The sequence below is a fragment of the Chiloscyllium plagiosum genome, chromosome 23, assembly GCF_004010195.1.
Source record: "Chiloscyllium plagiosum isolate BGI_BamShark_2017 chromosome 23, ASM401019v2, whole genome shotgun sequence".
In the NCBI taxonomy this organism is placed as follows: domain Eukaryota; kingdom Metazoa; phylum Chordata; class Chondrichthyes; order Orectolobiformes; family Hemiscylliidae; genus Chiloscyllium; species Chiloscyllium plagiosum.
The window spans coordinates 40,889,312-40,902,758 of record NC_057732.1 but is presented as its reverse complement, the minus strand read 5'-3'; the positions used below and the strand labels follow the sequence as shown (position 1 = coordinate 40,902,758).

At 42.4% G+C, this 13,447-nt stretch overlaps 1 protein-coding gene across 1 annotated transcript in view; it reads left to right on the top strand.

The window, feature by feature from the left end:
• The window catches only part of LOC122561476 (collagen alpha-1(XIV) chain-like), a 70,319-nt gene that overhangs the window by 23,791 nt on the left and 33,081 nt on the right, over positions 1–13,447 (top strand). The window contains exons 11-15 of the mRNA XM_043713221.1: positions 2,245–2,364; positions 3,199–3,342; positions 4,860–4,994; positions 8,044–8,190; positions 11,462–11,701. Of these exons, the coding sequence (XP_043569156.1) occupies positions 2,245–2,364; positions 3,199–3,342; positions 4,860–4,994; positions 8,044–8,190; positions 11,462–11,701 (786 nt within the window). The remainder of the gene's footprint in view (positions 1–2,244; positions 2,365–3,198; positions 3,343–4,859; positions 4,995–8,043; positions 8,191–11,461; positions 11,702–13,447) is intronic.

The window sequence follows — 13,447 nt, the reverse complement described above, 5'->3', positions numbered from 1 at the left end:
GAAGCCTGATCACCTCTCCCCACTTGGAAGTTTAACATTTGAGGTAACCTGTTTAAAAACATAAAAAGTTGGGGAATCTCACCTGTGGACTAGTCATTGTACATATCAATGCCTCAGTAAAACATTGATGTAGTTGCCCAATCATCAGCACCTTGGGGAAAGATTGTGGCATACATTCGACTCAAGATCTTGGCTAGAAATTCAAGTATACAGTTAACCCTCAATGGAGAGAGATTGAAATAGCCTAGAGACAGTCCCAATGATAAAACATATTTTGTGGAGAAGCTGGGAAAATGACATTGGTTGCTAATTTGAAATCATTAGGGCTCGTTGCAAAGGAGCACACAAGATGGTTAAAACTAATCAAAGTGTACAGGTAAGTGCAAGAAGGGACACTATTAGTTTCTGAATCAGAAACATAGAGGACAAACTACCAACACAAATGAATATTGAATTGTTAGGATCCTATTCAAATGTGGGATATTCAGAGCTATAAGATCGCACATACAGTGAAGTCTGGTGGTATGTACATGTACGAGCTAATAGTGGTTGGTTCACTACTCTATCGCTGTAAACCAGTGAGCTGCAGATGCTACAAGACCATACCATCAATGTCTGCCTTATTTGCCAATCCAGTTAATGACTGTCTACCATCAGAGTTTCATTCAAGTCTTGATGTAAACCAGAAGTTAAAAGTAACCAAATATAATTGTCCGCCTGATGTTTAAGATCACAGGAATAGAACCAGTAAATATGATCACAGTTCAGGAAAGTGTAATCCTAAGGTAAACTCTTAAGAACTTAACTTATATTGCCTCATATGGTGAATGTGGACAAAACCTTAATGTAATAGAGAATGACAAACTATGGAACTGATGCTAAAGGAGGTGGGGGATGACAGCAGTATGTTTGGAACCAATCAATGTACACCAGTCAATGAAGGCAAGCATGCAGGCACAGCAGGTAGCGAAGAAGGCTAATAGCATGCTGGCCTTCATAACAAGAGGAATTGAGTATAGAAGCAAAGAGGTGCTTCTGCAGCTGTACAGGGCCCTGGTGAGACCACACCTGGAGTACTGTGTGCAGTTCTGGTCTCCAAATTTGAGGAAAGACATTCTGGCTATTGAGGGAGTGCAGCGTAGGTTCACGAGGTCAATTCCTGGAATGGCGGGATTATCTTACACTGAAAGACTGAAGTGACTGGACTTGTATACCCTTGAGTTTAGAAGACTGAGAGGGGATCTGATTGAGACATATAAGATTATGAAAGGATTGGACACTCTGGCAGCAGAAAACATGTTTCCGCTGATAGGTGAGTGCCGAACCAGAGGACACAGCTTAAAAATACGGGGTAGACCATTTAGGACAGAGATGAGGAGAAATTTCTTCACCCAGAGAGTGGTGGCTGTGTGGAATGTTCTGCCCCAGAGGGCAGTGGAGGCCCAGTCTCTGGATTCATTTAAGAAAGAGTTGGATAGAGCTCTCAAAGATAGTGGAATCAAGGGTTATGGAGATAAGGCAGGAACAGGATACTGATTAGGAATGATCAGCCATGATCATATTGAATGGCGGTGCAGGCTCGAAGGGCTGAATGGCCTACTCCTGCACCTATTGTCTATTGTCTATTGAACAGAATGCACCTTTACAGTAGAGCTGGATTGATTCAGATATTGCCTGCAAGTTCATCTTACCCAAAAGAGAGTGGAAGAACTTCCAGCCACTCATCTGAAAATGTACTGACCACAGTGTTAGCACATACTACTCAGAAGGATCCCAAGACTGATATTTAGTCTGTGCTGATTTATCTGATCTCACTGGGCTTCCAATTGGAGGGTAACAGGTCATAATTCCAATGGGGAATATTGATAGGAATGTGGCAGAAATGACAGATTTTTGTTTAAATCTCTCCCAGTAGTTTCCATCAACCTTCCACTGAAGTTACACGAGGATCAAAAGACCCCCCATTGGAAATCCCTTAGAAATGCCATAATCCTGCTGGAAAGGAGTATGTGGAAAGAATGGATGAATACAAGCTGTAGCTTACTGATGAAATCTTATCTTCAAAGTGGAGTACCCTATCAATGCCCACAGTTTAGACTCACTTATAAAGAATGCCCACTTGGACAAATAAACAACATCTGTGCATTTGGCTCCTAATAAGAGATAGTGCCTTTTGGGTTGGTTTAAAAAAAGAACATTTTAGTGAATTGAATGAATTAACTGATAGTATTTTCTGTACTGTAGGTCCACTTAGTCACGTATCAAACTTCAGAGTGACCACATACACCAATACCTCAGTGTCTGTAGTCTGGGGTGCTACTGTCAGAGCAACAGAGTACAAGATAACATGGAGTCCGACATCAGGTAAATGAAAATAAACCATCACTCTAAATTATGCAACCGAGGAACACCTCTTATTTGTGTTTCTAAATTGTTATTTGTGACTGTAAACAATTATTATTGCTGCTAAAGTTTAAGACTCTTTTTTTGTGATACCTTATCATTTAGGATGATAGCATTTTTTTACATAGAGTGTCCGGGTTACCTTGAAGAAAGCTTTTACTACTATCTTATGCCAGTTATTTGCGCCAATATAAAAACTGTGGCATTTCAATTTTAATTTTAATGAAGGATTGATAATTGACATTATTGATGAATTCTGTTGTTTTATGAATCCCATTTGACAACTCAAAAACTGAAGATATTGTTACTACATGATTTCATCAACTACTGAGTTAGTGAGATTGAAAAAGAAGCCCTGAAAACCACAAAAGAGCTTCCAAAAATTATAAATCACCCTCGAGAAAATCTCAAGAAGTGTCCTTGAAAGTAATTACTTTGACATGGAGCTAGATTCAAAGAAGTGGAGCAGTTTTCGTAACTTCCTCCTTAACAGCATTGCAGGTCTACATGCTGTACATGGATGCAGTGGTTCTAGAAAGCAGCTCACCACCATTTTCTCAAGGACTATGACACAATAAATGTCAGATAAACACAGGGGTCAATAGAAGGATATGTTGATGGGATTAGATGGAGGATGCCCATTTGGGATATCACAAGATTGTATTTAGCTCAATGATCTCTTTCTGTGCTATGAACTCTATTTAATTCTATTTATTCAATACTTGCAGTTTGCATTGTGATTGTATAAATTGTTTCTACAGTCTTTATGTTTCATTTATTCCTTGCTAGGGAGAGGTGGTACTCAGAGTCAATATGTGGATCGCAGCACACTGTCTTACCATATTGGACACCTAAACCCTGGAACTCGCTATACTATTAGCATCAATGCTGTGTACAGGAATTCTGAGGGGCCTGCAGCATCTCTTTCTCAAAAGACAGGTAATTGTGAGGTGGAATGGGAGCACTGGCAATGCCTTTGCATCCATTCTTTGTGAAAAGAAAGTTGGATATTTCCTGGGGTAGTAAGGAGAATGATAGTGGGATCTGAAAGACTAAAATACAAGGACAGAATACACAGGACCAGACATTCTGGTATCCATGTAAACTGAGGCTGGATGCAGCACGATTGAAAAGTTATGGGTCACCTCAGAAGTCTGGAAACATAGACTATGATGTAATTGTTTGGGAAGTTTAAACCTCCTCTGGTCAATGATCCCGATTCTGGAACTCCAACAACATCCCCAACTCTGAGTTAGAGTCAGAGCTGCCGGAGGGTTCTGACTTACTTGCCTGAATAGTTACCCAGGAAATGTTAAGGGGGTTAAAACTGGCTCTAACTCCAGTGAGTCTATTAAAGTGACCCCTCCTGACCTGCCCCCCCCACCCCCCACCCCCCTCCCTCGCCCCGCCAATACTGCAAAGCTGCCTGCACAGTTTCCTGGGCTGTGTATATTGGGACAGATCCTACATCAGAAGTCAGGCCCAAGAAACTCACAGAAAGAAAATAACCAATTTGTGTTATCCCAGTCAGAAATGTGGCCATTAAAATTGGCTTACACTCTCTTGATGATGAAAGACTGAGGGGTACTCTGATTTGAGTGGTTACAGTAATAAATGAATTCATTAAGTGGTGATATAGAAATGGAGGAACTATTTATCCTGCTGAGGCAATCAGAATGGTGGAGATAATATTAAAAAACTAGGGTTTGGCTACTCAGGAGCAAACACAAAACAAAACCCTTTTTTCTCACAAAAGTTAGTAGAGATCTGGTGCTCTCATTCCAAAAGGATTGTGTGGATCTAAGGGAGAATCATAGCTTTCAGGATTACGGTTGATAGATCTCCGATCATTACAGGGATTAAATGATGTGGAGCAAGAGCAGGTAAATGAGTTTGAAGTGCAGATTATTCACGAATCCAATTGAATGACAGAGCAGAGGGACTGATAGGCTTCCTACTGCTCTGATGTGCATGATCACTTTTCATTCTTGAGTGTCTCGGTAAAAAGCTATGAATCGTTGGACATCACAGAAGTTAAACAAGAGAAAAGATTTGATCAATTAATTAATAATAACTAGTTGATATCATTTGGGTTTTAATTTTTTTTAAATTGTAAAAGGAAAGAAAGAATTTAGGGGGAGAGATCACATTCAGTGGATGTGACCTTTTCAGAAGGGATGAATTTGAATTGAAGGTGGTCTTGAGTTCAGCTCATTAACTGAAAGAGTATAAATCAAAGTCCCTCTGTTAAGTCTTCATTTCAAGACAGTGAGGAAAAAGGTTATTTAGGACAAAGTATTTGGATGGAATCAGAGAAAAAAATGGTGGTAGCTATTTTGCACTGAGCATTCACTGGTTCCTTGTGAATGAAAGCCTCCATTGCAAAACATAAGGATAAAGCAGCCCACGGGATGCATTGTTTTTGTAACTACAATGAATTGTTCCATCATTTGCAGCTTCGCCAGATTCTGAACAAGTCCAATCAGTGAAGGAACTGAAAGTCATCGAAACTGGATCCAACAGCTTAAAACTCTCATGGAAAAAGATGCCTGGCATTTCAGGATACAGAATATCTTGGGCTCTGCTGCGAGGTAGTGGCTTTGTCTTGTTTATTTAGATCCATTAAGATAGAGTTTAACTTCTTCCTGTGTTTACATGGTACATATTTCATGTACTTGTTAAATTTGCCTGATAGATTGCCCGCAGGTTAAAACATACTGCTCTAATTCCCAGCCAATAAATGTGGTGTTGGATAACATGGAGTGAGAGATGTCAGTTCCAAACCTGTCAACAGTAGCCCATCTCCTATTCCATTTTCTATCCAGACTAGTTGATCCTTCAGCTTTAATCTACAGGTCATCCATAGAATGGCATAGCACAGAAGGAGGCTGTTCAGCCCAACAGGCATATGCTAGCTCTTCATAAGAGCTATCAAATTAGTTCTATTCACCCTGCTCTTTGCCTGTTTCCCTGTAAATATTTACACTTCAAGAGCACAGAACGATTTTGCTACTCATCCTCATTCATGTCTTCTCAAATTGTTAGGAGGGATGGTGAATACCCAACACAGGAGGTGGGGTTATCTGAAAGGATGGAGTCAGAGAGAAGGGCAGGAGGCTTACTGCAGTATTCCAGTGAAGCTCAGTGCAAGCTGGATGAACAACACCTCATTTTCCACTTGGGGACCCTGCAGCCCTCCAGACTCAATATCGAGTTCAATAATTTTAGGGCCTGAACTCTCCGTGCCCTAGCCCCCAACCTCACACACCAGGCCTTGTTATCACATAGTCTGCCATTACACACTACCATTAATGGCTATTCACTATCCCAGCCAGACCATCATCCACTTCTTTGTCTGTCCAACCGTCTTCTCTCTCTTTGGGCTCTATCCCAAAATATCATTTACTCCTTATCCCCTCTCCCTATCCTATTTTCTACATATGAACTGACATTTTCTTAGCTACGAGGTAAAAACAATGACTGCAGATGCTGGAAACCAGATTCTGGATCAGTGGTGCTGGAAGAGCACAGCAATTCAGGCAGCATCCAACGAGCAGCGATTTCGCTGCTCGTTGGATGCTGCCTGAATTGCTGTGCTCTTCCAGCACCACTGATCCAGAATTTTCCTAGCTACCATCAGTTCTGTGGAAGTGTGACTGGACCTGAAATGTTATCTCTGATTTCTCCTCATAGATGCTGCCAGACTTGCTGAGTTTTTCCAGCAAATCTTATTTATGTTGTATTCATGTGGTTCCTGATGAAGGGCTCCTGCCTGAAAAGTTGATTTTCCTGCTCCTCAGATGTTGCCTGACCTGCTGTGCTTTTCCAGCACCACTCTAGTCTGGACTCTGATCTCCAGCATCTGCAGTCCTCACTTTGGCCTATGTTTCAATGCAGACAGTTTTGTGTGGGTGTCCTCAGTTATGGTGAGGGTTGGCATTATTGAGAAGAATTCCTCATGTTGTTTGTTTCTTCAGAAATATCCAGTGTTCCTTGCCCATAATAGACATCAATGCTTTGTCCACCTGACCCAACAGTGCTGCACCCTCTGCAAAACCACTGTGACATTCCATCAGCCTGCTTTTCATTTTATTCCTTTTAGTCTACTCTCTCTTCCTCTATCCAAGCTGCCCATTCATGGCTAAATGGAGTCCCACTGTTAGAATGCCCCAGTCATTGCTATTCATAGTTGAGTCTCCTCAGTGAATGTCCACAGGCTTTTCACTCTTGAGGACCGTCACAACTGAGCCTAATTCAATCCTCCCTCTTTGGCAGATGTGGATCCAGTTTGGGACATGGCTTAGTGATTTGGAACAGGCACCTTTTGACAGTTTTTGAAATTCATTAAATGTTATGGCCTCATCCTACTAATACAAGAAAACATTATTAAATGAACTTTGGCCTGGCTGGTTCTGTATTGTTCAGATGTACCTGTCGATAAAGTTGTTGAATCATTGTTGGAAAGATAGAGGAACATTAGACATTCACCAGTTTAGTGGGACTCTCATCTCAAGCCTGTGGGTGCCGAGACATTGACCCGCTTGAACTCCCTGTCATTTTGGTTTAGGTTGGAAAATTCCCTGGGGCTCTAAGTCCCCTGCCGATAGGTTTGAGAGTGGAAGGGCAGGTGGCTTTCCCACCTTCTATCTCCCACCTCCGCCCTAAATGCCATAATATCATGAGCGGGAGTGGAGTCAGATAGCTATTAATGCCCATTTAAGGGCCTCATCCTGATACTAACAATTATCTGTTGATGGGAGTAGCACATGGGCAACCTAGCAGGCTGGGAGTGGAAGGAGGAAGTCCCTTCTTCATTGGATCCTGGGCCCATTGGATGGCCACCCACCTCGGTGGATGTCCCACCTAAGGATTGATGTCCCCAAGGTTGTCCTCTCCCCATAGCCGCTTAAACCCTAGTCCTTCTCACAGACATCCCTCCCCACACCCAGACTTTCCAAGTTCTGGTCCATTGCAGCTTGCCTCCTTATTACCAGAGTGCAGTACCAATAGTGGCTACCATTCCTGCTGGCTCCACAGGTACATTGAGAACTGATTGGCCAGCAGCTCTCTGTGTCAGGACGTCCTGTTCCTGAGGATCAGTATTTTCATCACCTATCTATTAATGGCCAAATATTTGTGGAGTAGCCATTCATCCCTTGGGGTGCCTCCCCAAGGAGCATTTCAACAGGATGGGAAGGCCAGGAGATGTGGAGACAAGAATATCCTTTGTAATTCAGGCCATGACCTGAAATATCCTTTGAATGGAAACTCTGATTTTTGCCTCAGACTGTCAATCCTTCAGAATTTTCCTGAAGTCTCCAGGAAATAATGACTCATCTCTAGGATCCTGTGGAGAGCAAATCCAGCAGAAAAATCATAAACACTTTTAAAGTAAAGGTGTTTTCTTTTCATTTTACTTGACCAATTTGCTAATTTTAAGAATATTGAAAAACAAAGGCTGTGATAAAACCTTCAATACTTCACATCCAGCAATGTTGGCAACCCAACATCTGCCACACTTGGGGTAAAGCTGCATCAGTGAAGCAGGTGCAGGTCCCAGGAAATCCCCAGCCACAATATTGGGCGTGAACGAAGAACAATGAACAATGAGACAATCTCCTTGTTCACTTATCTCATCAGGAGGTCCTGAGAGGACAAGAATTGTCCCGGCCGATGCAACACTCCATGTGTTAAGTGGATTGCAAGAGAGTTCTACATACACTATCCGAGTCTCGACTATGGTTGGAAGCAGACAAGGAATGCCCGTTGTCATCTCAGCCCAGACACGTAAGTGCCCTTGTTATTGTAGTTTACGAATCCAGACATATTCCGGGATACAGTGAGGTCTACCCGATAGGCCTCAAATAGTATGATTGGATCCTGTAAACATACAGACTTACCTACCCACACCTACACAATCTCACATTGCTACTTCAAGGAAGGCATCATTGGCCATTGGTGTAATCATATTCATCATGGCTAGTGGTCTCTCCCAGTGTTGCTCACAAGGTTGACAATCGGCCAGTTTTGAGTGTCATTATATTGCTGTCTCTTCTCACTACAGTACCCATTCCCTCTGCAATGCAGCCTTCCTAATCACTTCTGGAGTGCATTGCTGACTCACTGGGCCTGCCTCAGGTTTTGCTTCATTCTGCTTCTGATTGGCTCAGTTTCCAACTCTTAACATAGAACAATTTCAGTAAATGATCAATAATAATGAATATGGACATGTTATTGCAAGCCTTGAGAACCTCATATCCATTAGAACTGTCTGATGCTTGCCCAAGCTTTCTTTCTGACTGGCCTACCCTTGCCTACATTAGCCTGAAGCTCTGTTAGTCAAACACAGCCTAATCAGACAGCTAAAATGTCAAAATTCACACAATGTTCACTATTGGCTAATTAGAATATTAGAGTACATGCTGTACAATGAGGTAATCCGTTTGCTAGAAAAAGACCTTCAGAGCCATGAATCAGTCAACCAAACAAAAAGTGACACTATGTTTTAAAAGAAATATTGTGACACACCATAAATTTGCGTACATTTGAAACTCTGTTACTCATATCTAAATACTCACTGAGCCCCATTCGTACATCAATCATTGACCTACACTGGCTTCTGGTCAAGCAACAACTCAATTTTAAAATCCACATTCTTTTTTAATCAAATCCCTCCATGTAGACCCTGGCCCTCCTATCTGTATAACCTGTATCACCTCCACGAACCTCTGAAATTTCTGCAGCCCTCTAACTCCAAGCATTTGCAATTCCACTAATGGCAGCTATGTCTTCAGCTGTCAACTCATGGAACTCCTGTTTTAAACCTCTCAGTCATGCTATCCCTTTTTATTTCTTTAAAATGCTCATGAAATCCTACCTTTTTAATCTGACCTATTATCTTCTTAATGTGATTTTGTGTCCCAGTTTGGTTGATAGCAGTTGATCCTGGCACCATATCAATGTAACTTTTTTTCATTTAATATGACATAGAATCATAGAGTCATAGAGATGTACAGCATGGAAACAGACCCTTTGGTCCAACCTGTCCATGCCAGTGGGTAAATGTTCTGTCATTGAGGAATATTGAGAACTAAGTGTACATCAAGATAGAAACAGGATACTAGATGTCTTCTCACACTTGCACTCACCAATTCCATGTGTAATAAATTTGATACACTCCATAAGCTCTTTTTTTCCCCATTTGATGCTGCTTTTAAGAGCATAAGAGCACTGAATAAGATGCTTTGAAAATTGTCTCAATTCCCCTAACTAGCCTATATATAGGAATCTGGAAGGGCATCACTGGAATAAATGTACAAAGCAGTAATTCCGGGGTCAGGCAGATTTAGGAAGCAGCCTGCAATGTCATAGAATAGCCACCAGAGGGCAAAAAGGCAAACCGGTGATGTTAAAACACTTCACCTGGAAGTGCACTAAATATTCAGATTAATCTACCCAATTCAAATGGTTGCAAATACATTTCAACTCTGTATTTACAGATCTGTAATTAAGATTGAGTTCTTGTAATCCTACATTTCTATTGCTTTTTTAGTTTTTAGGCTGTTTCCGGTGCAAGGCTTCCCAGCAGCCCGTACTCGCTTCACAACATAGTCTCAGGCCTTGGCTAATTCCCGACTGGAATCAGGGATGGAAAAATAGAAAGGACCCAGCACCCCTCAACTTTTCCCAAGGTGGTGGAGGGTCAAGAATTATAGTCATAGAGGTGTACAGCATGGAAACACACCCTTCGGTCCAACCGTCCATACCGACCAGATATCCCAACCCAATCTAGTCCCACCTGCCAGCACCTGGCCCATATCCCTCCAAACCCTTCCTATTCATATACCCATCCAAATGCCTCTTAAATGTTGCAATTGTACCAGCCTCCACCACATCCTCTAGCAGCTCATTCCATACACATACCACCCTCTGCGTGAAAACGTTGCCCCTTAGGTCTCTTTTATATCTTTCCCCTCTCACCCTAAACCTATGCCCTCTAGTTCTGGACTCCCCCACCCCAGGGAAAATACTTTGTCTATTTATCCTAACCATGCCCCTCATAATTTTATAAACCTCCAGAAGGTCACCCCTCAGCCTCCGATGCTCCAGGGAAAACAGCCTCAGCCTGTTCATCCTCTCCCTGTAGCTCAGATCCTCCAACCCTACAACATCCTTGTAAATCTTTTCTGAACCCTTTCAAGTTTCACAACATCTTTCCAATAGGAAGGAGACCAGAATTGCACGCAATATTCCAACAGTGGCTTCTTGGTACTAAGGGAATGATGTGCTAGTGGGAAAAACTAGCAATACTTAGAAATGAACACATTGGCTAACTAAAACTCCATCTTGAAGCACATAAGATGAATTGGGAGTAAAGTAAAACTCACAAATGACACGCACTGGCCTGACTTGTCTTGTAAACTTCATAGTGGAGTTCCATTGCATCCGACATGTCCATTTCCAGGTATTGCTTTTTTTAAACTGTTTTTACCTTCCCTCTGGTCTGGCACTAAATCATTTCCATTCATTCCAACATTTGTCCAAAATAATAATGTAACCCAATCCCTGGCAATCCACCCATACTGTGGATTAAATTTGGGAGCTGGTTCAGGAATATGTGGAAAATCAGGAATTTTTTTTAAATAAGATGGTTTAAATGTTAAAGACCTAAAGTCAATTTGTTGCAATCTTATCTTAATCAAAATTTAGGATAATAAAGTTCTTTATAAAGTAAAGGCTGGTCTGCAAAAAAAGTTATAATAAAACAAAGATCTGCAGTTGCTAGAAATCTGAAACAAAAACAGAAATTGCTGGAGAAACTCAGCAGGTCTGACAGCATCTGTGGAGAGAAAGCAAAGTTAACGTTTTGAGTCTGGTTCTGAAGAAGGATCATTGACTCAAAACATTAGCTCTGCTTTCTCTGCATAGATGCTGACAGACCTGCTGAGTTTCTCCAGCAATATCTGCTTTTGTTTAAAAGAATGATTTTACCTAAAAAAAGTAATTGCTGGGATTCAACGGCATTGAATGAAAAAACTGGTTCTCTATGTTTCCACAGGCACCAAAAAGATAGCAAAACCAGTTGTTATTTCACCAGTCACCGAGGTGACCAAAATTGCCCCTGATTTCATGTCCCGGATAGATACCGCTCGACAAACCATCAGCCGAAGCAAGACAACTTCAGCGCCTCCAACCCACACCACACCCATCAGGAAGGTCACTGCTACCACCAGCCCCACCACAACCTCTGCCGCTGCCAGGAGGCTCTCAGCACCTCAGGCCATGCAGGATGGACCTGGTAAGCCAGCTACCCAGTTACAGGTTAGCTGAGGAAAAAAATATTTTCTGTTCATTCTTTGACGGCTCCTGGTGATTTCTGTCTCCTGGAACCAGCTCTTTTCATTAAACTGATCATCTCATGAGTGATTAGAAAGTATCTACGGAAACAAAGGGTAATAGCACCCAGCGTTTAACGTAATAAAAAGTTGTGAATACTCACATAGACAGAGCAGTGTGGACTAGAAGTGGATCCCCTGGAAGTTAGAGATGAATTGAGCAGTTTTCAAGATCTTTAGGAAACCTGATAAGGTAGTTTGGGAGAAATTATTTCCACTTAGGAACAGACATAAAAACAAGAGCAGGCCTTAATACACAAGGTGGATCTATGGAGTAAAATCATTGATCAACCATGATTTATTGAATGGCAGACCAAGCTTGAGGGGCTAAAAGGCCTCCTCTTGATTCTGTGTTCCTTGGAGAATTAGGACAGTTGACTACGAATGAATGTCATTCCTCTTAGAGTCATAGAGATGTACAGCACGAAAACAGACCTTTCAGTCCAACTCATACATATCAACCAGATATCCCAATCTAGTCCCACCTGCCAGCACTTAGCCCATATCCCTCCAAACCCTTCCTATTTATATACCCATCCAGATGCCTTTTAAATATTGCAATTGTACTAGCGTCCACCACTTCCTCTGGCAGCTCATTGCATACACTTACCACCCTCTGCATGAAAAAGTTGTCCCTTAGGTCTCTTTGATATCTTTCCCCTCTCACTCTAAACCTATGCTCTCTAGTTCTGGATTCCCCAACTCCAGGGAAAAGACTTTGTCTATTTATCCTATCCATGGCCCTCATAATTTTGTAAACCTCTATAAGGTCACCCCTCAGCCTCCGATGCTCCAGGGAAAATAGCCCCAGCCTGTTCAGCCTCTCTCTGTAACTCAAATCCCAGGGGGTCAGGGGAGGACAGGGGCTGACGGGGGTGCATGGGGGGCACGGGGCAGCTGGGTCAGGGGCACGGACGGTGGGTAAGGGCGGATTGGGGCCGACGTTGTGGGCAGAGTTGGGAGGTGGGTAAGGGATGGACAGGGTGCGGGTGTGGGAGCAGACAGGGGTGGTTGGGGGTGGATAGTGGGCCACAGGGTGGGGCCTTGCACTTGGTGTTCTGCTGCCTCGCCTCCTGAATGGGGAGCAGACTAAGCAAGTGTGTCAACCCCATTGAACTGATTGGGGGAGTGGTGGTGGGAGGCTTCAGCAATGCTACAAATCCCTTCCTCACAAGTATGTCTCTGCTCAGAAACAAACCCTTAGACAGAGAGAGGGAGCAAGGCAGGCAGAGCGAGGAAAAAAGAAACTTCAGAAAACGCCAAGCCCCAGAGGAGAGGCATTGAATCAATTAACTGAATAATTAATTATCCAAACGAAATATTGCCCGTCCATCTTGTTCGGATAATTGAGGTTCCTTTCTATATAAAACAGTACATGCTTTCAATGTAATGTTGACATAAGATGCATCCGAGAGGGAGCAAGGCAGGCAGAGCGAGGAAAAAAGAAACTTCAGAAAACGCCAAGCCCCAGAGGAGAGGCATTGAATCAATTAACTGAATAGTTAATTATCCAAACGAAATATTGCCCGTCCATCTTGTTCGGATAATTGAGGTTCCTTTCTATATAAAACAGTACATACTTTCAATGTAATGTTGACATAAGATGCATCCTTCAGGATTCCTGATTAAGGGCTTTTGCCCAAAATGTC